Source organism: Protopterus annectens, chromosome 11.part0 (genome assembly GCF_019279795.1).
Source record: "Protopterus annectens isolate FY-2018-M chromosome 11.part0, PAN1.0, whole genome shotgun sequence".
NCBI lineage: Eukaryota > Metazoa > Chordata > Ceratodontiformes > Protopteridae > Protopterus > Protopterus annectens.
In genome coordinates, this window is record NC_056745.1 from 1,114,680,419 (window position 1) to 1,114,706,599 (window position 26,181).

At 37.7% G+C, this 26,181-nt stretch overlaps 1 protein-coding gene across 1 annotated transcript in view; it reads right to left on the reverse strand.

The window, feature by feature from the left end:
- Positions 1-26,181, reverse strand: part of LOC122815724 (pseudouridine-metabolizing bifunctional protein C1861.05-like) — an 871,888-nt gene that overhangs the window by 663,282 nt on the left and 182,425 nt on the right. The window contains exon 6 of the mRNA XM_044088476.1: positions 15,534-15,660. Coding sequence (XP_043944411.1) covers positions 15,534-15,660 — 127 coding nt within the window. The remainder of the gene's footprint in view (positions 1-15,533; positions 15,661-26,181) is intronic.

Here is a 26,181-nt window from a genome sequence, read left to right on the forward strand (position 1 = left end):
TTCTTACAAGGGGTGATAGGTGTACATAAACTTAAAGGAAGCTTATAAGGCAGTGCAACTTCCACAAATGGGAAACTGACCATTATACCATCTTACTATCATCAGCTTACAGACCTGCACTGGTTAGAGTGAAACCCACAAAGAAACAAATCAGGGTATGGTACAAGGGGGCTATGGAGACCCTCCAAGACTGCTTTGAAAGAACCAACTGGGATATGTTCAAAGAGGCAGCCACAGTGAATCAGCATCTGAATATTGATGAATACACTGAGGCAGGATGGCATACATTTCAAACTCTGTTGCTGGGGTAACAAATACCAAGAGTATCACTATTAGAGCTAACCAGAAACCATGGCTCACCCCTAAGATATATGAGCTTCTGAAGGAGAGAAACACAGCTTATAGGGCTAAGGACAAAGCCGCCCTAAGTGTGGCAGGAGGTAATCTGAGGATGTGTATAAAGCAGGCTAAGAGGGAGTATGGCAGAAAGGTACAAACCCACTTTGAAGACATGAAGGACGCAAGGAGACTATGGCAAGGCATACAGAAGATCACTGACTACAAAATCAGGTCAGCACAGTGTGAGGACAGCTTCAAATTCCTTGACAGTTTGAAAATCTTCTTTGATAGATTTGAGGAAAGAAACAACAGGTTGGCACTAAAGCTACCCACTGACGAGAAGGATGCAATATTCAGCACAGAGGAGATAAGAAGAGAACAAAGGAGAGTGAACCCCAGGAAGGCTGCTGGCCCAGACAACATACTGGGCAAGGTGTTAAAGGCTGTGCTGATCAACTATGCACAGTGCTCAAGGAAATATTTAACACCTCTCTTGCCATGGCGAAAGTACCCTCATGCTACAAGGCAACTAACATCATCCCACTACCTAAGAAAACCACTGTCTCCAGCCCTAATGACTTCAGGCCAGTCACTCTGACATCCACAGTTATTAAATGTTTGAGTGGCTGATCAAAAAGCATCTTTCATTATGCCTACCTCCTGATTTTGATCCTCTGCAGTTTGTGTAAAGAGCTAACTGATCCACAGCTGATGCCATATCAGTACCACCACACATCTCACTTGAGCATTTAGAAGGCAAAGACAACTATATGAGGATGCTGTTCATAGACTTCAGCTCTGCATTTATTATGATGGTACCAATGCAGCTGATAGAAAAACCGTCACATTTAGGAATCAGTAAACATCTCTGTAACTGGATCTTGGACTTCCTGATTGAGAGATCACAGAGAGTGTGTTCAGGTAAGAACATATCAAAGTGCATCACGATTAACACTGGGGTTCCACAAGGATGTGTTCTCAGCTCACTGTTATTCACCATCCTGACCCACGACTGCTATGCTAAGCACTAGTCCAACCATATCATCAAGTTTGCTGATGACATCACAGTTGTGGAGCTCATCACAAAGGAGGATGAAAGAGCATACATAGAGGAGGTGGCATCGCTGATCAGTTGGTGCAAGGGGAAAGTACAGTTGTGTACACTTACCATAAATGTAGATGTTTGAGTGTATTCACTGTTGCAGTCATTACATTTGGGTAATCTGCTGGCAGGTTGCCCTTAGTCGGCCTGATTAACAAAGTCTTGGGTTCTGCATCAGTTGCTGTCCCTTCTTCTATGACGTCAGGTCGTCAGGGGTATAAAACATGCAGCCGACACCATTACATCAGATTTCTTGCCCCAGATGTCAGGTACCCCCCCAAATGTGTAGCAAAAAAAAAAAAATATATATATATATATATATATATATATATATATATATATATATATATATATATATATATATATATATATATATATATATATATATATCTATATACACAATTTAAAACACAAAAAATATACCTCCAAACAAAAACAAATACACCAAAAAGGCTTTTAAGCATAGTAAAAGAAAGGAGAGGTTTAGTAAGAGAAAAACAGGGGGCTGGTGGGTGGGTGGGTAACCAGGACTGCAACATCTACATTTATGGTAAGTGTACACAACTGCACTATGTTCTTCATGTTTCACTGTTGCAGTCATTACATTTGGTTAGAATCCCAAAGCTATGGTTGGGAGGATGGATTTATACAGCATTAGGAGCAGCTATAAGGCCCTGTAGGACAGCAGTGGCAAAGCCAGCTCTGGATTTAGAGAAGAGAGGTAAATGGTAATGTTTGGTGAACATATGAACTGAGCTCCAGGTAGCAGCTTCTAGAATGTCTCTGGTAGGAACCCCTCTGAGAAAGGCTGCAGAAGTAGATGCAGCCCTGGTGGAATGAGATCTGATCCCCTTGGGGATAGGTTTGCCATGGTGCATATAGCAGAAACAAATACAATGGATTATCCATTTGGAAATGGTCTGCTTTGAAATAGCCTTTCCCTCTGCCCCTGCAGCAAATGCCACCAATAGTAGTCTTTGCCTAGCATAGGTAGTAACTGTTGAAGAGTCAGCATCTTGAATTTTGGAATGTCCAGAAATGTGTTTAGAGTGGATAAGTCCAGAATTGGACGCCATAATTTGTCTTTTCTGGGTACCAGGAAAAGTCTTGAATAGAAACCTTCCTCTTCTGGTACTGGTTGAACAGCCCCCATGTTCATGAGGGACAGAACTTGTTTCTGGGCCTCTGCCCACTGATTTGGGTGCAGATCTGGCCATTTGCTTGGGATTGGCAACATGTGGAAAATAAATCTGTATTCCTGGGATACTATATTTAAAACCCATTTGTCCTGGGTAATAAATTGCCAGTTTCGTGCATGAAGTGCCAGTTTTCCTCCCAAAGGGGTGGCTAAAAGGTAAGTGCTTGGTGATTGTAGAGGGAAATCATTGAGACTGTTTACCATAGGGAAGTGCCTTGTTGTTTCCATATTTGGAGGTGGAGGCACCCCATTGTTTTGTTCTAAAAGTTCCTTGTGACTGAAACCTGGAGCCTTTGGAATGTCTGGATTTGACTTGAGTGGCTCTCGAAGGGACTTAAAAGGACCAGTGCCTACTAAATATTGGAGGTTGCACTTGTAAGAAATCTTTCCTAGTTTGCATAGCTTTAGCTTTATCTTCCATCTTTTTTAGAACTTCTTCAGTCTTATTACCAAAGAGACGGTCCTGTTGTAAAGGAGCATCTGACAATTTTGCTTTAACATGGTCAGGCAGAGTTTGCTCTTTGAGCCAAGCATGCCTTCTTAGCACAGATCTAGTTACAACAGCCTTGCAAGAGGCCTCAAAGGAATCAAAACCACATTGCAAAGTATGTTTTCCAACTTGTTCAGCTGAATGTAATGTTGTTGTTTGTCTTTCGGCTTTTCCCGGTTAGGGATCGCCACAGTGGAACTCCGGTCCACTAATGATGGCAGTAGATTTTCATAAACGCCGAGGTGCCAGCTTGACGTCCAACCTTCAACAAAGGTACGCCCCATTTACGTATGTCTTTCGAACACCACCCAATCGTGGGGATGACATGCAGACTCCACAAAGAAGGCACTACCCGCACTCCAGCCAAGAATCGAACGGGAAAACCTCTTGCTGTGAGGCAACAACGCTACCACTGCACCACCACCACTAAATCCTGCAAATCTTTATTTTCCACACAGTCAGAGATTAACATAATTTTCTGTTTACGTAGTCCCATGATATGCTGTTGATATTTAAGCATATGAAATTGACAGTTTAAAGCCCTGATTACCAAGGTTGCAGACGTGTAAACCTTCTTACCCCATCTATCCAGCGACCTGGAATCTCTATCAGAAGAGGTAGGATTTTTAGCAGTAGAGGCCTTAATGCCCTTGGGACCCTGAGAAATGGTTTCAGGATCAGCAGTAGGATTTTTGAAAAAGAATTTGTGGGAGTCAGGAACTCTGTAGTATCTGTCTGGCTTACTAGGAGCCGGAGGCAGAGAATCAGGAGTCATACTAGATTCTGAAAAAATATCATCAACAATGTCTAGAACAGGAGGTATAGCCAAAGACCTATGCTGAGGAAGAAGAAAATCCCTAAGTCTCTTTTTAGATACAGAGAAATCCTAACTTTCCCAGTGGAAATGTTCCCTTAAGGTATGTAAACTTTCTCCAAAAGAGAAATCCTCAGGGGGAGAAGCAGAAGGAATGGAATCTTCTGCGTCAGAGTCCTCATAAGTAGGTACAGATAAATCCTGTTCAGTAGAAGAATCAGAAGAAATAGAATCCTGATTAGAAGATTCATAATCAATGTCTTGCCTAGGCCTCTTAACAGGAGGGAGTTGGCTTCCCCTGATCAAGGTAATTAAATCTTCAGCCATTTTGATCATTTGCTTTTTAGGCATAGGGGCCTGCACACATGGCCCAAGTGTCAGTTTTTCAGACATAGAAGTAGATTTTGGCCTTAGTTTTAAAGATGGTGTTGGTTCAATATACAAATCTTTAGGCCTGAAAACACCCTCAGGAGCCGGTGCCTGCAAAGCGGATCCGGACCCATCTAAGGTAGAGACATCTACAGGTTCAATACTCAAAGCATCTCGGGGCATACCAGACTCTGAATGGGTCTCAGTAGAGGCCTGTGAATCAAATGTTGTGAAAGCACCTCACTGAGTACCGGCGATCTAGCGATTGGCTTAGGAGAAGCGTCGTCATCAGTTTTGGACCTTAACAGCCTGTCTCTGTCTTTTTCTTTGTGTTTTTTAGATATTCCAGTAGTTGGATTGCTAACCAACATCATTTCTGGATAGTTAAATCGTGAGTCAAAATATTTAGAAGCAAAAATGTACCGACATTTAATAGTGCATTGATTAAATCTAGCACAAAACCGACAACTAGGTACGTTATGATCAGGGCCTAGGCAAGGAATACAGTACAAATTAAAATCCTTATGAGGTATTTGCTTGCAATTATTAACTTTTACTGACATCGGTAAGGAGCAAGAAAAAGTTTCCCCAATGGGGTACTTAGCTTTTAGTTGAAGACTTCAGTTCTGAAACTCAAAAACAAAAATTTCAAGTGTCGGCCGACCAGCACTTGTGAACTGCTTCTGCTTCGGGCACCGCATGGCAAGAAAGACTGATGTAATGGCATCGGCTGCATGTTTTATACCCCTAATGACCTGACGTCATGGAAGAAGGGACAGCAACCGACACAGGACCCAAGACTTTGTTAATCAGGCCGACTGAGGGCAACCTGCCAGCAGATTACCCAAATGTAATGACTGTAACAGTGAAACACGAAGTACATCAACCTAGACTTGAATGTAAGCAAGATGAAAGAGATTATCATCGGCTTCAGGAAAAGGAGAACAAACCATCCAGTACTCAGGATCAATGGTGAGAGTGTGGAGAGGGTTAAGAGTATGAAATTCCTGGGTATACACATATCAGAGGATCTCTCGTGGTTGGGAAACACCAACCAACTGGTCAAGAAAGCACACCAATGCCTCCACTTTTTAAGAAGGCTGAAAAAGATAAGCTTCCTCCTCATATTATCTCCACCTTCTACAGAGGTACAACAGAGAACATCCTCACCTGCAACTTCACAGTGTTGTTTGGAAGCTGCACAGTTACAGAAAGGAAGGTGCTACAAAGAGTGCTGAGGGTTGCAGAGAGGGTAAAAGATCCCAGTCTTCCATCTATATAGCATCTTTATTCTGCAAGAAGCATCCAAAAGGCCACCAAAATAATACAGGACAACATGCATCCTGCACATGAACTGTTTAACCATCTGGCATCGGGCAGGAGATATCGCAGCATCCGCTGTAGGACTACAAGATTCAGTAATAGTTTCTACCCTACAGTGATTAAACTTCCGAACTCGGGCACCAGTCCCAGAGGTCTAGATGCATAAGTCAATTTTTATTTATTTGTGCAATACATACTTACATATATTCCGAGTAGGTGCAATATTTATTTATTATATCCATAGTTAGTATGATTTAACTCACTCAAATGCAATATTAGACAAATAACTTAGGCATTTCAATCTGTAGTGTGTTTTGTATGACATTAAATAGGCTAGTTAATTTAACTCTGGGGAGGGTATTCTTTTCGTATACGAGTATTGGTAAACATCTCTGCTTTTTCTTGCATGTATTGGGGTAGTATTGTATTTGTTAGTTATGTTTATTCCTCTACTTGTATATGTTGTTTCACTTTCCTTTATAATCTCAAGAATTGAGCTGATGCATGAAATTTCATTTAGGCTACACGTGTATAGTTCAAATGACAATAAAGTTTACTTTGACTTTGACTTCAGGGGAGCAAGCTCCTGTACCCCTGAATCTCTGACTCTTACATAGTATACAAACTCTGAAATCACACAACAGTGGAGAAAAGGAAAAACTTTGTTAACCCCACTGTCTAGTAAACTCACAATACCATCCGTAAGCTGAAGTCACTTATCAGCACACTCACACACAACCAGACAGTTCCACTTTCACACAATCATGCAGATAAATGCATTAAACATTCGCAACCCACACAAGCACACCATACATTATACACATTTTACATTCAGATACAGAAACACACCTACCTTCAATGATTACTCTGACATCTTCCCAACTCAGTCAAATAGGGCGATTCCCAACATGACAAATCATCGCTCTATCTTTGAATCTTTGTGTGTGGGTGTGTTTATGTGCACACCATATTATACCTACATGTTATGTTCCTATGTCCAAAATACTACTATACAAGGTGCACTCATTTTAAAAAGTGATTTTAATCAGTCAAGCTGTTTTAATAGTTTATTTATTCACATTGGTGTACTGTGAAAGTCTGACTGGGCACAGGTGCCCTTTTTAGAGGAGACCCGGGGAGAAAAGCTTCAAGGTATCATATTTAATGCAATGAATATTTACAATAACACATTTTACAATGCAGTTTCAGTGAATACATAGCATAATAGTCAGTATAACAACATTTGTATTGATATTCACAAACATTAAATTTACAAGTCTTGTACTGACACTTGACAGACAGAATAGTGGTGCATTAGATAGGTAACAGTAATTTAAGGAATACAATAAAGTGAGGCATTAGAAGAGATAAGAAGGTTTGTGTTATGAGAGAAATGGTGATGGAACAGTAATTAGGTTGTGCTAATTAGAAGTAGGTATAGTAGTTTAAGAAGTACAATAAAGTGAGGTATTAGAAGGGGATAAACAGACTAAGTGATTTAGTGCATTAAAGGGAGGTATAGCAAAGATGATGAAGGGTGATGGACAGCTATGTTCCAGATGAAGGGTGATGGACAGCTATGTTCCAGATGAGGAGCAGGGACAAAGCCAGGAGGGAGAGAGGAAGTCTTTTAGTAATGATTTGAAAAGATGAAGGTGTGTGATAGACCTAATTGACATAGAAATGTTATTCCAAGTTCTAGCTATACTATTGGAATAGAAATTGATCCCAGCAGTCCTTTGTGGTTTGTATATGGTAAGCAGTTATTTATTATTTGACAGAAGGGAATGATTTGGAAGATAGTACTGGAGTAGTGGTCTAATTTCTGGGCAGACAGATAAATGGATGATTTTGCAGGTTAATGTGAGCCAAGTATAAAATAGATGGTAAGGAAGCTCGATCCATTTAACTGTATTTAGCGCTAAACAGTGGTGGGTCCAGTAAGGTTGCAAACAAATCTGGCAACTTCATTATAGCACTGTTCAAGTTTAGAACTAAGTGAGGCTTGAAGATTGGTCAAGATAGGAGCTCCATATAGGAGACAGGGTAATAGGCAAATGGTAGCTAGAGTTACACAGTCAGAGTCTGTAAGGAATTTATTTACTCTCTGCAGGGTGCTTAGTTTTGATGCGTTTTCTTGATGCTGTTGTGGCTATGCAAATCAAATTTAAGGTTGCCATCAATTGTCATGCCAAGTAGTTTTGTATGTGGGGTAACTTCAATCATGGTATTATTTAAGGAAGAAATTTTAAAGTTGTTTTTTTCATGGAAATGGGATTTTGCAAAAAAGAAAAATTATTTTTGGGGGGATTTTAGTAGTGGGCGATTACCTTGTAGCCAAATTTTAACATAGTTAAGGCTTCTTGAGTAATTCTCTGAAGATGTATGCGGTTGTCAGAAATGCATATTTGGGTAGAATCATCAGTGTATTGTATGAGGGAAGCTTGCTGAGAGGATTTATATAAATTGTTAATGGCTGTATTAAAGAGAAGAGGGCCGAGAATGGAGCCCTGTGACACACCACTAGTGACAGGAAGGAAGGGAGTAAAAGTAGAGAGACATTTAACAGACTGGTATCTTTCAGTTAAGTAGTTGTTAACCACAGTAGTGTAGGTTGCGATAGCCTGAGGGAAGACTGTTGGCAGACAAGATTTTGGTGAGACTAGATCAAAGGCTCAAGGAATACAGAGGAAACACGTTTGCCTTCATCTCGGTCTTTACCTGTGAAAGTAAATAAGGACATGGTAGTGCTATGTGTAGGTCTGAAACCATGTTGTGTGGAGGGTCAAGAACTGTTCCTGAAGAATTTATGTATGTTGTGTGTTTTATGCAGTATTAACATCTAGCTTGCATTTCTTTTTTTTCCCTTCACCCTCTTGGTTATGTTGCATTCAGTTAATTAATGTGTAGAATCTACTCAAGGTGGCAAAACAAAAATTAAACTAAAATAGAAATAAACATTCAGTGAGCACATTCTTTGGCAACAAATAAATATGTCCAAAACATTAACACTGACTGACTATTTTAATCAAAACAGCTTGGAACAAGTAGTAACAAAGCCAACAAGTAACAGCAATACTTTAAATATCTTAGTACCAAATCTAGGATTTGTCTGCTTCCCTCCTATGGTTATACCCCCCCCCTGCAATTGACACAGACCATGGTAGAATCATATTTAGCCCAAGAGTAATAAACTTACAAATTTTCTGTTCTCCTCTCATGGTTATAACCTTTGTAATTAACCCATACCATGACAGTATCAGCTTTAGCCTAACAGTTAAGTCAAACTCATTCCTAAATAAGTCACTTGCTCACACTTTACCAATAGGAGCTATGATGCAATAAATGATATACTTAGCAAACGAGAAGGGGATACTATCCTCAGTGATCCAAAGAAGTCTGCAAAGGATATGGTCAGTGAATGCTATGGCATTACTGACCTCTGCATTAATAAAGACATTTTGATATAACACAGAGATAGAGGCAAATTCTGGAAAAATTATGGAATAATTTAATAGTGTACAAATGAAAAAGGAAAAGTACAGTTGTGTACACTTACCATAAATGTAGATGTTCATCGTGTTTCACTGTTGCAGTCATCACACTTGGGTTATCTGCCTGCAGGTAGCCCTCAGTCTGTCCAAATACCAGAGACTTAGTATTTCTGGTTCGGTTGCTGTCGCTCCAGGTCTGACATCAGGTCGTCAGGGGTATAAAAACAGGCAGCTGACGCCATTACATCAGTTTTTTCTTGCCCCAAATGTCAGGAGCCCCCAAACAGGGAGCTAGAATATGGTGAGAAAGACACCACCAGTAAAAAGTAAATAGCCACAGAGAGGAGAGATAGAGAGATAGAGAAAACCAGGGGGCTGGAGGGAGGGAAACCAGGACTGGAACAGTGAATACACTCAAACATCTACATTTATGGTAAGTGTACACAACTGTACTATGTTCTTCATGTTTCACTGTTGCAGTCATCACACTTGGGTGGATTCTCAAAGCTGAAGAAGGGTGGAGGCAGACAAGAAGAGTTAGGGCTGGCTAGTATGCCTTGCAGGACTGCTGTAGCAAATCCTGCCCTGGATTTGGAAAAGATAGGCAGGTGGTAATGCTTGGTGAAGGTGTGTACAGAACTCCAGGTAGCAGCTTCCAGTATGTCCCTTTTGGGGACTCCCCTGAAAAATGGTGTAGAGGTAGATGTAGCTCTAGTAGAATGTGTTCTGACCCCCTGAGGGGTTGGTTTTCCATGGTGCTTGTAGCAGAAATGGATGCAGTGTGCTGTCCATTTGGAAATGGTTTGTTTTGAAATGGCCTTGCCCTCTGCCCATGTTGCAAAGCTGACTAGCAGCTGGTCAGATTTTCTGAAAGGCTTAGTCCTAACCAAGGTAGAACCTGAGCTGTCTGTGCATGTCCATAATGCAGGATCCTTTCCCCTTTATTTTGAGGATTTGGGAAGAAGGTTGGCAAATGGATGGATTGGTTGTTAGACACACTGGACACCACTTTAGGCATAAAGGAAGGGTTAGTTCTGAGGGAAACCATGTCAGCATGAAAAATAATGAAGGGTTCCACAGCCATCAGTGCTTGTAACACAGACACTCTTCTAGCTGAAGTGATGACTAGAAGCAAGACTGTTTTCCAAGAGAGGAATTTTAACTCTGCTGAAGCAGCAGGTTCAAAAGGGGGAAGCATGAGCTTTTCCAAAACAAAGTTAAGGTTCCAAGTGGGAGTGGGTGCTCTTCTTGGTGGCCTTAAGTTGTTTGCCCCTCTCAGGAACTGTTTGATGAGAGGGTGAGAGTATAGAGGTGGCTCAGTATTGTAATGAGCCAAAATGGCAGAGGCATGGATCTTAATGGAGGAGAAGGATAGGCCTCTGTGTAGTAGTTCTGCTAGGTAATCCAGGATTAGAGGTAAGGAGGGCAGTGCTGTGTCCTTTCCTTTAGAATGAATCCAAGAACAATACTTTTTCCACTTTTTAGCATAGGATTTCCCAGTACTGGGCCTTCTGGCTTAAAGGATGACATCCAGCACCTGCTTGCTTAGGGTTGCTGGTGGGGTATTTAAAGAATAAGTCAGGCTGCAAGATTTAGAGTTTGCAATTGTGGGTGCATAATTGAAGACAACAATAAAACCCATTCTTAGGAACAGAAGGGTCACTGCTAAGTGACAGTAGCAACCTCTATTAACATATGAATACATCTATAGCGAGTAATGTAATACTATTATATATAAAGTTTAGCATGAATATAGCGACCTTCTTTTATTACGTTGGGATAGTCCATCCTAGCTTAGTCATATCATCCTTTCATAGTAATTTTAGTACATAAGAACCATGTAAATATCATATTGCAATAGTCATATATAGTTCAACATCTGATTCCATAAATTCATAGTTAAGAAAATTATGCTAGGTACTAGGGAGTACTATTCCAAGTAATTGTTTGATAAACAAATCCACATGTGTAGAACCCTTATAATATCTTTTATACTTACCATGTCTAATAAATTCATGAGTTTTCAATAAAAAGTACTCTGTTATGCCAATGTTGAGGCAAAGACAAGATGGTTAGTGAAAACCACATATAAATATACATCTAATAGAACTAGTTCTTTTTGGATTTTTATCCTATTAAATGGGAACGCTGGACTGATATAGTGCGCTTAGCTAACTATCTTTTTAGTATTGTTCATGACAGACAATTAGTTATCAGTGTATAGCAGCTGGTATAAGAAAGAGACAGTAATGTTAGCAAATGCCAATAAGCTGGGAATATCAGGCCGATAGTTAAATGGACATTTGTCACACGTTGTTATCTACGGATATGAAATACTGACCGCCTGCAGAATTTTTATGAGAAGCAGGCATTTTGAGTATTTGAATATGCAGCGTGATGCATTTTTATTTTAGCTAGTTATACAAAGCAAGTAAAACATATCGCGTACAGCGTTAGTATGTATTAACGTTTGTTTGCATATACAATCAAGTAGGTAGCTCTCACATATATTTTTGTTGAGTAGCAAGATTTTATAAAATACTAACAGATTATTAAATCATTATAAGAAGCTGGTACTTCGATAGATACATATGATGAATGCAAATTATTTTAGGTAGTAATTCATTTTAGTAGGGAGCCCATATATATTTATAAAAGATTGATATGCCATCCGTGCTTTTATAAAGCTGCAGGGCTATACTGTGTATGAGGCTAGTATAAGCTACCGCTCGTCTTTGTAAATGAATAATCAAAGACAAAGAAGTCAGCCTATGAAGACACCCAAAGGGATGCGTAATACATCAAGTTAAACATTCAACCACACGAATGAAAAGCTCATTTTCAGTCTTGTTTTGTACTACATAGAGTGCCAAGTATTTTTAGGCTGAACTTAATCTTTACATGCATTAATATATATGTATATACGTTTTTTAAGATAACGGAAAGGATGTCTTTTTAAAAAGTTAATTGGTTAATTGATTTTGATCACATGGTGAATATATAAGTAAATGTTTGCATGGAGAGAAGTTTTTAAGGTCTGAAGAAGCTTTTGGTGAAAGCGCTTACCTGTGCACAACAATAAAAGAACTTTTTATATATTTTACGAAAAAGACTGGATTACTGTGAGCCTACTGGTTGTCTCTCTCTGGCTATCATTTTTGGACTTACTACATTCTAAGCATTTGTTTTTGTGGCATGCGTGCCTGAGCATGTGCTTTGGTCATCAGTTTTCTAGGCATAGTGCATACTCTGGGCCTAAGAAACTCGGTAGTTTTGGTTAAAAAAGAAGACGTCGGTTTGATTCGAACATTGGGAGGATGACAAACTCCTTCAGAAGCCAGTGCCTGCACAGTGGCTCCAGACCCATGTAAGGTAGAGACATCCACTGGTTCCATAGTCGAAGAAGCATCTCGCAGCATACCGGACTCCGAATGGGTCTCAGCAGGGGCCTGTAAATCCATAGAAGTGGGCATCAGAGGCTGCAAAGGCGCCTCACTGAGTGCCAGCAGACTGGCAACTAGCGTAATGGAAGCATTGTCGGCAGTTTTGGACCTATGCGGTTTGTCTCTGTCTTTATCTTTACGTTTTCTCGGAAGATCAGTAGTCGGATGGCTTACCGAAGCCATTTCAGAATACAGAGATTGAGAGTGAAAGAATTTAGCGACAAAGATAGCCCAATGACGAATGGTTCATCTGTTAAACAAGACACAAAACTGACAGCGAGGGACGTCATGGTCTAGGCCTAAACAGGTGATGCAGTAAGAATGAAAATCTCTGAGGTATTTGCTTTCCACAGGCAAGACAATTGTTAACTTTTTCTGACATCGGTTAGAGCAAGAAAAAAAGGATCTCCAGTGGGGTACTTAGCTTTAGAAGACTTCAGGATTATACAACTCGAAAATGAAAAATTCATGTAGTGGCCGACCAGCAATTGGAAACTGCTTCTGCTTCGGGCTCCTCCTCGGCAAGAAAGACTGATGTAATAGCGTTGGCTGCCTGTTTTTATACCCCTGATGACCTGACATTATGGAAGAAGCAACAGCATCCAACGCAGAAATACTAAGTCTCTGGTATTCGGGCCAACTGAGGGCTACCTGCAGGCAGATAATCCAAGTGTGATAACTGCAACAGTGAAACACAAAGAACATCAAGGTACTACTTAGCTTTGAAAATAAATAAAAAATCACCCCAGCCATAAAAATGAGTCTAGAGTAAGTACAAAAACTGCTTACTTTTCTTATCAAACCTTACAGATATAACTATTGACTTAACTTAGTTTTAAAGATTGCAAGCAGTTATAAGGCATCCTTTAGTACCTTAGAAAAATAAAAACAAAGAGGAAATTGTCAAAGTAACAGGTTAAGAAAAAAAAAATCAGGTGATAACACAAGCACAGGATACAAAGAATGCGTTCTCAGGAAAATATTGTGCAAACACAATAATCTAAAATATGTCTGAATGCTATCTGGATATGGGGCACATGCCACATATAAGTACAGACAATATAACTTCTATCACTAGGAAAATTAAAAAGTCAACTTCCATGGGACCTGATAACATATCCAGTAGCTTCCCACAAAGGATCAATGAAAACCTGAGTAAACACCTATCAAACATGATAAATAAACTAATTGCAGATAAACATATCCTTGACTTATGGAAATATGCTTTAGTTGCACCAGTTTGCAAACAGGGTGCATATCAGAGCCAAACAAATTTAAACTCATCAGCTTGACCAGTATTGTTATGTAAGATCACGGAGAAAGCCATAATTGTGGTTATCCAGAAGAACATAAGTGACCTACTTCTGTTAGTTATGAAAGAGTATGGATTTGTTGAAATACATATTGCCTTTTGAATTGTTATTCTCTAAACATTTAATAACAGTACTTAATGAATGTCAGACAGTGCATACTGGTTATCTTGACCTAGCTAAAGGATTTAACACCATCTTACAAAAGAAAACAATTGACAAATTAATAGCATTAAATGTCAGCTCATACATGATTTATTGTTTAAAACCCTGATTAACAGCTGGACACAGTAGGTTAAGGTAGGAGTTACCTGTCCATCCAATCAGGGTAATCAGTGGTGTCTCACACTGTTCCTTACTGGAACCACTTCTTTTAGAATTATTCTTCTCAGATATAAAAGAGGGAAATGACCATGAATCACTATATATGCTAATGACTGCAAACTGGATAACTTAATTACATCAACAGAAGATACAGATGTTCTCCAAGATGATCTACAAAAAATAAACCTAGTGTGGTAGTAATAGCCTTGATTTTAATGTGGATGAATATAACACAATGAGACTTAGAAAGAAGACAAATTATGATTATAAAATAAATGGTCAAATCATTAAAGAACTAGACAGTAGTAGACAACAATTTAAACGTGATCACTGTGCATATACAAATATTAGGAAAGTAAATTCTGTAGTCCATCCAATTCTAAACAGCATATCAAGTCATTCCAGTGAAAACATTGCGCTACTTTATGCCTCACTGATATGAACCATTATCAAGTAAAATGCTGTACTTTATAAGTTTCAAACAAACCATCTGAAAGAACTTCAAAACATACCATAACTCCTTAATAAAAAATCATAGGATTAAACTATTCAGAATGGCTTCTGGAATTGTCATTATATCCTGTTTTTTAGAGGTTACTTAGAGGTGGCCTCTGGTTTATAAGGCAATGATTGACTGAGTTCTTGAATCAGGAAAACATTGATGAGGAAGTTCAACCTAGCTCAGGAAATCTAGTACCAAAAATAAATATCAATATTACAAAAAATGTGACAGAGACATTATACAATACCTTCCAAGATTATAGAATAAACTTCCTTTGCTAAATCATAAGAAATCATTGATTCCCTTAAAATAATCAACACACACGCATATTCATATTGTGTATATACATACATATATATATATATATATAAATACAAGAAAAAAACACCATACACCATGAATAAGTGTTGGTGCACAAACACTGATTCACTGTGTATGGTGTTTTTTAATTTTTTTCCAAGTAATTGTGTGACTGTGGAGTTAGTGTATAAAATTAAAGGAGGTGTGGAGGATCCAGCGGGGTTGCCGCTCTGCACACTTTTATGTTGTATTTTCTTATGTTGAATATTTCCAGTGATTTCTGATTCAGTAAAATAGATTTCAGTCAACTGAGATTTCAGGGAAATGTGTTTCAGTCAATTTGCTTTTCAGTCAAATTCTTTCAAACATTTGATTCTTAGTCAAGTGCAGTTCAATAAAATGACAGTAAACAACACACACACACACACGCACACGCACACACACACACACACACACACACACACACGCACACACACACACACACACAAGCATCATAACTTGTGACTTTAAAAAAAAAAACCTCACCTATCAGGCTGGCTGCTTCCTCTACATTGCATACATTATAAGGTGCTTTAATCCCACTTCTGGGTGTAAAGAATGCTGGGAATTCTCGAGATGACCCAAATGTGGCCACACATATACCTTGAGTTTCCTAAAAAAATATATTAGTAAACAATGTTGGTTCTGCATCATTAATACCAAACAGAAATTATGAAACAAACATTTTGAAAAAAATCACCGCAGTATTAAACTGAAAATTATATAGTAGTTTATTCAGAAGTTAAATTGCATACACCTGTCCTATACCTCACATCTCTCCGTATTGCAATAAATTATAAGTGCATCCATCAACATTACAGTCTAACCACTTAGTTGGTTTGAAACCAGAAATCTGGTGTGCACTTAAAAAGTAACATTAAAAACATTAGATTACTTAAAACAGTTATTTTATTTGTTGGCTAGGAAATCCAGTGGGCTCACCAAAAGAAGTTCCTTTTTTATGTCAGGCCTGGCATACATGCAGTATATTGACTGAGTATCAAATGTTAAACAAGATAAGCTATTGATGTATGATGGTGAATAAACACCACATTGTAAACAAATTAATATTATCATTGTATGTTGCTATGACTCTGAAATATAAAAGTAAGATTTGTGTATTCACGTAGACTATTAAAGGACACTAGATTTCTCATAGTTAATGAAAAAATAAAGAGAATGCTGATATTAACAAATGAGTTTTTTAACAATTTGTCTATTTTATAGGGTAATTGAGCTAGTCTTTCTTGGACCTTTTTTCAATTATGACCAAGGCCACAAGGGCAAAGGTAAATGCATTATATATAAAACATCACTAGTATGTATGAATCTTTGATTAACCATTGTTTTGTTAAAATAGCAGTAAAACACATTACAATATTTTTTCTGTTTTTATTTAAAAAATGTGTTTATGTGCAAAATGCAATTTCTAAAACAGAAATGTTAATTTACAGCATATTTTCTTGAAATAGAAAATACATATACTGATATACTAGACAAAACCTAAATAATAAAGGTATAACACAAAGGATCCTCACAGACCCTCTTCACTTCCTGTTATTACTAGCTCAGACAACAACAACCATATTATTCCTTTTGTAACCAAGTACAACTGTTTATGCCTAACACTTGACTCTGCATTAAGCTTTGCAACACACAATGATAATATCATTAATAAAGTCTCTCAACTGAAACTCTGCTATAGAATATTACATCTACTGTCTCCTACTGCCTATAAAGCACTGGCTAAGAATATTTTTCTCAAACTAGAATACAGTCTCAATGTACTCTCATTACACTCCACTTATGACACCCAAAGACTACAAGTCATTGAAAATACAACTGCCGGATTTGTTCTACTTGTGGACGTCTGTGTACATGACCTAAACTGGATACCCATTAATAAAAGGTCCACTTATCTATGCACCATTTGGCTGCTTCACCCTCCCTGAAAAGAAAACTTCAAATCAGGGAACAATCCTACTCCCCAACAAATTCCCAAGTGAACTTAATATCACTCAACCACCCCTGTTTAAAAACAGTAATTGGTGAAAGAGCCTTCTCACAAACAGGTCCAACACTCTGGAACAAAGTACCAGCTGAAACAAGGCAAGTTTAAGAAGTCTCTTTCTAAGTACCTCTTCAAGGAAGTTGCTTGTAAATGCTTTAGGGATAATGGATAAACTCTTTAAAAGGCTTACAATTTAAAAAATGCCTGCAGTCTTTCAACTGTTTCTTTGTAGTTTCTTCTAAATCATGTTCTCTTTATTAGCCTCCAGACCCATGTCTGTAAGCTCTGTATTTTTTTACTCGCTCGTATTTATTTATTTTTTTTAAAGACATACAATTTAATTTTAAACCTTAAATTTCATGTAGCCAAACCATAGTGCAAACCATGTAAACTGTTTTAACATAAACCTTCTACTTTATTAGAAATGAATAAGAACCGTATAACATTCTGCTTTATAAAATCTGTAGAGTAACTATATATGAACTTTCTAAAGTTTTGTAACTGTGAGTATCTAATCATATCTGAAGTCCATAACTTAAATTTACTTGCACTGTTTACTGCTTCTGAGTCCAGTCCCTTCATAGCGTTTTCTTTTGAATGTTTATTACATGATGCTGTATAATACGTACTACTGTCATTCCTGCAGTAGGTCAAAGCACAAATCAAAATCAAGTGTTTGACTTCCTTTGAGTAATGTTATTACACAACATACAATGTGAGATTGCCTTCCTCCAGTTAAAACATGGGTAATTTGCAATACCATCTGTATTTCAGCTAACTGAGATGTAATGATGTTGCTGCATTAAGATAGACACTGAGACACGAGTCCAAGAAATGAATGGATGCCTTACTGTCAAAATAACATACAAGTTATATTTATTGTATTTACATTTTAACTAGGGGTAGAACACTCATACAAGTGGACAGTTAACAAGTCAAAGGAAATATAGATTAAAAATCTTAAGATGCTGCTGTTCTACTGTAAGAACTTCATTCACAAACTGATACAGCCCAGCAAATCTGTGAAAAATCTTTATGAATTTAAATACTAGAAGACACAGCACAACCATGCCACTAATAATTAGCTTTATTCTCCATATAGACAGCTACCCCCTTGAACTTGCACCAATTAATAATAAGAGTAAAATTCATATCAAATTTGACAACCTCTAATTCTAAACAGATTTAAAAAAAAAATTATACCTTCACTTGTATATCTCCCTAATCAAACAAAGCATTGCCTGGGACACAAATCTCAATCATGACCCTATTTCACAAACTCTCTGTGAAGAGACTATTTATCTCAACAACACAGTCCTAGACTCTCATGCCAATGCCCCCAGACAGACTTAATCTAGTCTCAATTTCCAGATTAAACCTTCTAAATTTTGTTCCAAAACTTCTTTAATGTTTGTGTCCCTGAGGCTTCCCCTTCGGGTTTTCTCTTCATGCGAGTCTTGCTGCGTGAAAGGGACCTCTGCTCATTTACAGTATAAGACTTTATTGGTAGTGGAAACATTAGTCTCCCTTGAGAAAAAGGAGTATTATTTTTTGTAGAAACATTAGAAATGCTCGGTACTTTAACAGTATGATTCGCCACACTCCCTGGTTCACCTTAATGGTGCACTTCCGCTGTAACTTGAATTATCTTCTTTCTGGCACCTAAATCAATTATGGGCATCACTACAGCTGTGGAATTAGCTAACTGTGATGTCTGCTCATCTCCATGGTTACCAGCAACACTCATTGTGCTGTATTCATTCACATTAATAGCAGGATCAATTTCTTGAGTGGAATTAATGGCACTAGAGTTAAAATTAGCTGTTCTAGGCCAAGTAAACACATTAGAGTTAGTAAAATCAGCATGGTCTCTCTGATTAGTTTCTTGGTTTTGATCCTGCTAAGTCTACGTTCATATATAGCAACAGAGTCCATTACTTCCATGAAATATTTGTCTACTAGGGCATTGTCACAATTGTCAAGTAACTCATTATACAGCTCTTTTATACTGTTAGATAGTTTTCTATCTCAAGTTTTGAATATTTGATAAGGAGCTGCATATATTTAAAACTGCATTTGAGATTAGTCATTTGTGATTTGGCTAATAAATCTGGTATAGCACTGCCCTGTGTAGGCATTACCAGGACTTTAAGTCCAGTGGAACAATATTTTCCTTTAAACAGACTTCTAGATGGTATTTCTGGTACTGTTGCTTTCTTAACTTAAATAAATTGTTCTCAATAGCACAAACTTTCGTTCTTAAAGAAACAATGTCAAAGTAATGGACAAACAATAACAGTGTGTATGATAATAACATTTTTAAAAAACCTAGAACGTATATTCCAAATCCACATCCTTTGGTAACAGCGTTTGAGAAACTCTGTCTAAATGATTTTTACTTAATGTATGCATCTAATTCCGTTCATAGAAAGCATGATATGAAGTGTAATCTAACAAAATTTGAATATCAAGCACTGAACAGGTTACAGAATAACAGTCAACTGACCATCAGACCAGCTGATAAAGGTGGTCCAATTGTGTTATTTGAAACTGAAAGATATAATAATGACATGATAGCTATGCTTTCAGATATTTGTTTTTATATTAAAATAACTTCTAGACAAGTAGATTACATGATTACTAAGGTTAATAATATTTTAAGACATTATTAGAGAATGATTTAATAGATGCACAGTTGTTCAATTATTTATTTGTTAAGGATGCTTTAATACCGGTCATTCAAGGCCTGCCCAAATTACATAAAGATTCTATACATCCCCCACTACGTCCTATTGTGGCAGGTAGAAATTGGCGCACTGAGCCTGCATCTATTTTCATAAAGAAACAACTTAGACCTGCTTTAAATTTATGTCCACATATCTTAAGGGACACTCAACAGTTTCTGAATGATTTGTTCTTGTTTATGAATGTATACAAAAAAACAAGAATATTTATATTTAGTGACTTTAGATGTCACCTCTCTCTTTACGGTTATTCTGAACAATGAAGGGCTTTCAAGTGTAAAACAGTTTCTAGAGAGGTGCACTGACTTTAATAGTAAGAAGATTGAGTTAACATGTATTCTACTTGAATGTGTTTTGAACAACAATGTTTTTGTAGTTGGTGACAATTTTTATTGGCAAAACATGGCGTAGCTATGGGCACGTCATGTGCCAATAGCTACGCCAATGTGGCTATGGGAGTTTGGGAACAACGTCACATTATTAATGGACCCTATAGTAAACAAGTTGTTTTTTATCGTCAATTCATGGACAATATTTTTCTTTTGTGGGAGGGTCCTCAAGAGGATCTATATGAATTTATTAGTTACATTAACAATACTACATCATTTTTAAAGTTCTCTCAAAATCTTTCAGTTGAGTCAGTAGAATTTTTAGATGTAAAAGTAATCTATGACACAAATGGTTACATTACAACAAAATTGTACAGAAAGCCCTGTCATTGTAACCATCTCTTATTTAAAGAAAGTATGGATCCCTCCCATGTGTTCAAAAGTGTGGTTAGAAGTCAGGTTTACATAGCTTCAAGGCCAAGTGTAAATGATTCAGAATTTGCTAGGCAAACTAACTCTTTAGTGGAATCCTTTACGGCTAGGGGTAATGCAAGGAATGACATAGCTGAGAATATTGAGTTGGTTTCTAGTCTGAGAAACAGTAGAGCTAAGCCGTAATTTGTCGAGCAGTATTCTGGTAGTGTAAAAGCTGCATCTCAGAAAAAATGATAAAGTAAAACTATGTTTATATTACTCCAGTGATATTAAATATAGGGATATAATCGAAAGACACTGGGATATTTTGACTACAGACAATGATATTAAGGCTATAGTAGATACGAGACCAATATATCTATATAAGAATATGAAGTCTCTTAAGAGACGCTTCTGCATATCAAAGGGAATGTCATCTAACACAAGTCATGGATGTACCACTGTATGTGGGCACTGTCAAGCCTGCAAATATATTGATAGCACTGGAGTATTCTACCATCCTGATCAAAATAGAACATATAGTTTTGACATTGCTGCGACTTGCAGTAGTGTGCACGTGGTCTACATGGCTCACTGTTCAGTATGTACAAACTTTTATGTTGGTAAAACTGATCCAGCACGGAGAGACAGGATTAAGGAACACTATTACCATATAAGTAAAAATGATACACTCAGTACTTTGTCTAAACATATTGTGGTTACTAATGTCTCTCATTCTTTTAGGTTTATGGTGATAGGATGTATTTTTGAAAACATAAGGAAAGGGGACATCAGAAATCAAACTGAACAGTTGGAAGCCAAATGGATAGTCAGACTACGTGGGGACTATGGACATGGCCTGAATGACAGGGTACCATTGAGACCTAAGCCAGACCATTGAATAGGAAGTAATCTGGCATTTTTTTATTTAGAATAATAATTATTTAAAAAAATAGATACATTTTTTATTTTTTATTATTTTAGAGATATTTATGTTCACATGTATATGCAAGTCTTTATTTAATGTTGGGTGTTTAATACTCATTGCACATATACATATATATTGTTCTGAGTGTTTTTTAGAAATATGTCTTTAAGAGAGCAAAGTTTCTAGTCATGATCTTTTTAATTAGTATATATAATGAGCTGAAATTTTAGTTGTGAAATGCATCTGATGAAGTAGCTTTGCTAAGAAAGCTCTTATGCTTTTACTTTTTGTACATTAAAGACAGATTTATTTTGGAAGCCTTTGGTCGTCCTTGGATCCTTCTATGTATTTCTTGTGCTCTGCAATTTTTTAAGTGGACCCAGGTTCTGGTTTTGATTGGTGGTTGTTGTTTTTTATTGATTCACCCTACTTATTACACAGTCAGGCTCATAGTGCTCAACCACTTAGTACAAAAAATCTGGACAAAGCCCTAACAATAAGGGCAAATTTTAAATATCGCTCTTATAAACTTAGAAAGCTGCTAGAATAAAAGGTCTTGTGTTACCATGCATTTTGTGAAGGATATGAAGTCTGAAACTCAACTGCCTGTTATTATTTAGTGAATTCAGTCCTCACTGATTTGCCATAAAACTTCAGAAAACCACAATTTATTTTGAGGAACAGACCAAAAATAAGAGGCAAAAAAAAAAAAAAAATCTTGTTTTCCCGCCTTACTGAACTAGAATAGTCCAGTCTTCAGAGTTTGCTGATCTCTGGGCTTTGTCTTGGTTTCTGTGCTATTCCATATCCTTATTTGGATAAAAGGAAGCGTCTTTGTTCACCAGTGGGAGTGGGGAGCACTGAGCGGCCTATTTGTCCCTAGAGGAGTGGTTCCAGCCAGAAACTTGTAGTCTATTGGCCATTTTGGGTCAATTCCTAGCTCTTTTCAGCCCCCTGTAATAAAGCCCATTTAGCACTTTTTCACTTGTTTTCCACCCAGCACAGCTCCTCGTGGTGTCCTGCAGAGTTCTACAAGCAGCAGAGAGCAAAAGAGTGAGTTTTCCTGATTTAAGTATTTTTTTCTGGCTTTTTGATTATTTACTGCTTAGCGACTGCATTTTCGCCTGTTTATACAGCTCTGCATTCTATTTAAACTGTTTTTGTGTTGATTAACTGTTTTGCACTTTTAAAAAGTTATTTGTTGCTTAATTTACCTGTAGGCTAACACACTCAAGTCGCTTAGCCGTTTAAAAGCATTTATAGCATTTACTGTCTGTTTTTCCTCTGTTTTCTGCAGCAAAAATCTTGTTTTCCCGCCTTACTGAACTAGAATAGTCCAGTCTTCAGAGTTTGCTGATCTCTGGGCTTTGGCTTGGTTCCTGTGCTATTCCATATCCTTATTTGGATAAAGGGAAGCTTCTTTGTTCACCAGTGGGAGTGGGGAGCACTGAGCAGCCTATTTGTCCCTAGAGCAGTGGTTCCAGCCAGAAACTTGTAGTCTATTGGCCATTTTGGGTCAATTCCTAGCTCTTTTCAACCCCCCTGCTATAAAGCCTGCTTTAGCACGCTTTTATGGATTTAGCGGAGTTGCCCATAGAGCACCATCGGTTAAACTATTTCTGGCTCCGTAAAGTCTGCTCTTCAATTTTTCCCTTAGAACTTCTCTACTTGCAATCTAAACAGTCTATTCTCTATCTCAAAAGCTCAGCACTTGCTCCTAAAGCATTTTTATATAGGTAAAGTACTTGTATACTAAACAAAGTACTACATTAGCCTAGAATCCCCTTGAGTACCCATTTCCTATAGGTCCCTTCTGACTCAGTTACACAGCAAAACTTTTTCACTTTTTCTAGCATGTCGAAGGGTCAGTTGTTAGCGTCCTCTCCTGTAAAGCTGGTGAATCTGGGCATCTTGAGGCAATGTTACAATTGCCTCATGTACACAGACAACCCACTCCTTCTCCCACAAAACACAAATACATGTGAGAGATGCAACTATATAGCCAAACTGGAGGCTGAGCTCTCTCAACTCAGGACTGGCAAGACCAGACAGGAGAAGGAAACCACGAACACCACAAACCCAGTTTCACATAGAACTATCACAACTGCAAAACAAACACAAACACACAAAGACATACTGGAGGCACTGATCAAAATCTACCAAAACTACAGAGGCCTCCAAAGCAGACACCCAAGCAACTGCCACCTCAAGACAATGATATTAAGGCTATAGTAGATACGAGACCAATACATGTATATAAGAATATGAAGTCTCTTAAGAGACGCTTCTGCATACCAAAGGGAATGTCATCTAACACAAGTCATGGATGTACCACTGTATGTGGGCACTGTCAAGCCTGCAAATATATTGATAGCACTGGAGTATTCTACCATCCTGATCAAAATAGAACATATAGTTTTGACATTGCTGCGACTTGCAGTAGTGTGCACGTGGTCTACATAGCTCACTGTTCAGTATGTACAAACTTTTATGTTGGTAAAACTGATCCAGCACGGAGAGACAGGATTAAGGAACACTATTACCATATAAGTAAAAGTGATACACTCAGTGCTTTGTCTAAACATATTGTGGATACTAATGCCTCTCATTCTTTTAGGTTTATGGTGATAGGATGTATTTTTGAAAACATAAGGAAAGGGGACATCAGAAATCAAACTGAACAGTTGGAAGCCAAATGGATAGTCAGACTACGTGGGGACTACGGACATGGCCTGAATGACAGGGTACCATTGAGACCTAAGCCAGACCATTGAATAGGAAGTAATCTGGCATTTTTTTATTTAGAATAATAATTATTTAAAATAATAGATACATTTTTTATTTTTTATTATTTTAGAGATATTTATGTTCACATGTATATGCAAGTCTTTATTTAATGTTGGGTGTTTAATACTCATTGCACATATACATATATATTGTTCTGAGTGTTTTTTAGAAATATGTTTTAACAGAGCAAAGTTTCTAGTCGTGATCTTTTTAATTAGTATATATAATGAGCTGAAATTTTAGTTGTGAAATGCATCTGATGAAGTAGCTTTGCTAAGAAAGCTCTTATGCTTTTACTTTTTGTACATTAAAGACAGATTTATTTTGGAAGCCTTTGGTCGTCCTTGGATCCTTCTGTGTATTTCTTGTGCTCTGCAATTTTTTAAGTGGACCCAGGTTCTGGTTTTGATTGGTGGTTGTTTTTTATTGATTCACCCTACTTATTACACAGTCAGGCTCATAGTGCTCAACCACTTAGTACAAAAAATCTGGACAAAGCCCTAACAATACGGGCAAATTTTAAATATCGCTCTTATAAACTTAGAAAGCTGCTAGAATAAAAGGTCTTGTGTTACCATGCATTTTGTGAAGGATATGAAGTCTGAAACTCAACTGCCTGTTATTATTTAGTGAATTCAGTCCTCACTGATTTGCCATAAAACTCCAGAAAACCACAATTTATTTTGAGGAACAGACCAAAAATAAGAGGGAAAAATCTGGACAGCTGAGAGGTATGGTCAGAATTACAATACCCTTACCTCAGGTAGATCCCTTTCAATCTTGTTGTTGTGCAAAAAACTGTAGTAAAACTTTTTCAACTGGAATCATCTTCCCAAAGATATCAAGCAAGATACAGACAACAAGACTTTCAGAGTAAGGCACTATGATCACTTGAAACAGACATACAAATGATCCTGTAATTTTGCTTGTGGTTAACCTTGTATTACATTTCAACCATAACTTACACCAGGTCTCTGGGGTCCTCCACCCTCTCTGTGGAATTGCCAGATGACAACATTATTTTCTATAATGGAGTGTGTGTGTGTGGGGGGGGGTAGATGTACATCTACACACACACACACACACACACACACACACACACACACACACACACACACACACACACACACACACACACACTAGTAATTACTTGCACCAAAAGATCAGATTTTTCAAAGAGATATCATAACATGTAACCTAACTTATGGCATAGAACACATACTGCCATACAGGTAAACGCATCATGAGAGCGTGCATCCTTTATTACAATGTTACTACAATATATTTATTACAATGTTTAATATATGTATACCCTGTATATAGCCTGTGATGTTTGCCACTCTGTACTCTTATGCTATGCTTATTTGTATATTATGCACGTGCTATAGTTTTACTTGTCATGCTTACTTTTGCATTATGCATTCCATGCTCTGGCACCAGTTTTTTTTTTACTGAAAAAGGTCCAAAGACCATAGCAGAACAAATAAATTAACAGTGGGGTAATAGTACCATTGTGGATGCATTGATACCCACAAGACAGCTTTAGGATTGGCATATCAATATGAAGGCAAATGAATGCAAACAATAAGGAAAGACCACAGTCCAGCAGTGCTGTCAGTACTGCAAATAAGGCTCTGATGCAGAGACTGCATATATAACTGCAGTAGAAACTGCAATGTTGTTAATAAGCCAGCGCACTGCGGATATAATGTAAGTAAAGCACATGTAAAACTGTACAGCAACACAGTGCTACATGACAGAACTCATTTAAAAGTAGTGATGCAAAATTACAGTGGTTTAGCAAATAGCTGTTAAAGAACAGGTAACCAGATAACAGCTGTGTAAAACATTTAACAGCACAAGTAACAATAATGTACTTTTAAGTCAGAGCAGGAGAACAGTACTGTAATGCAGGTAAACT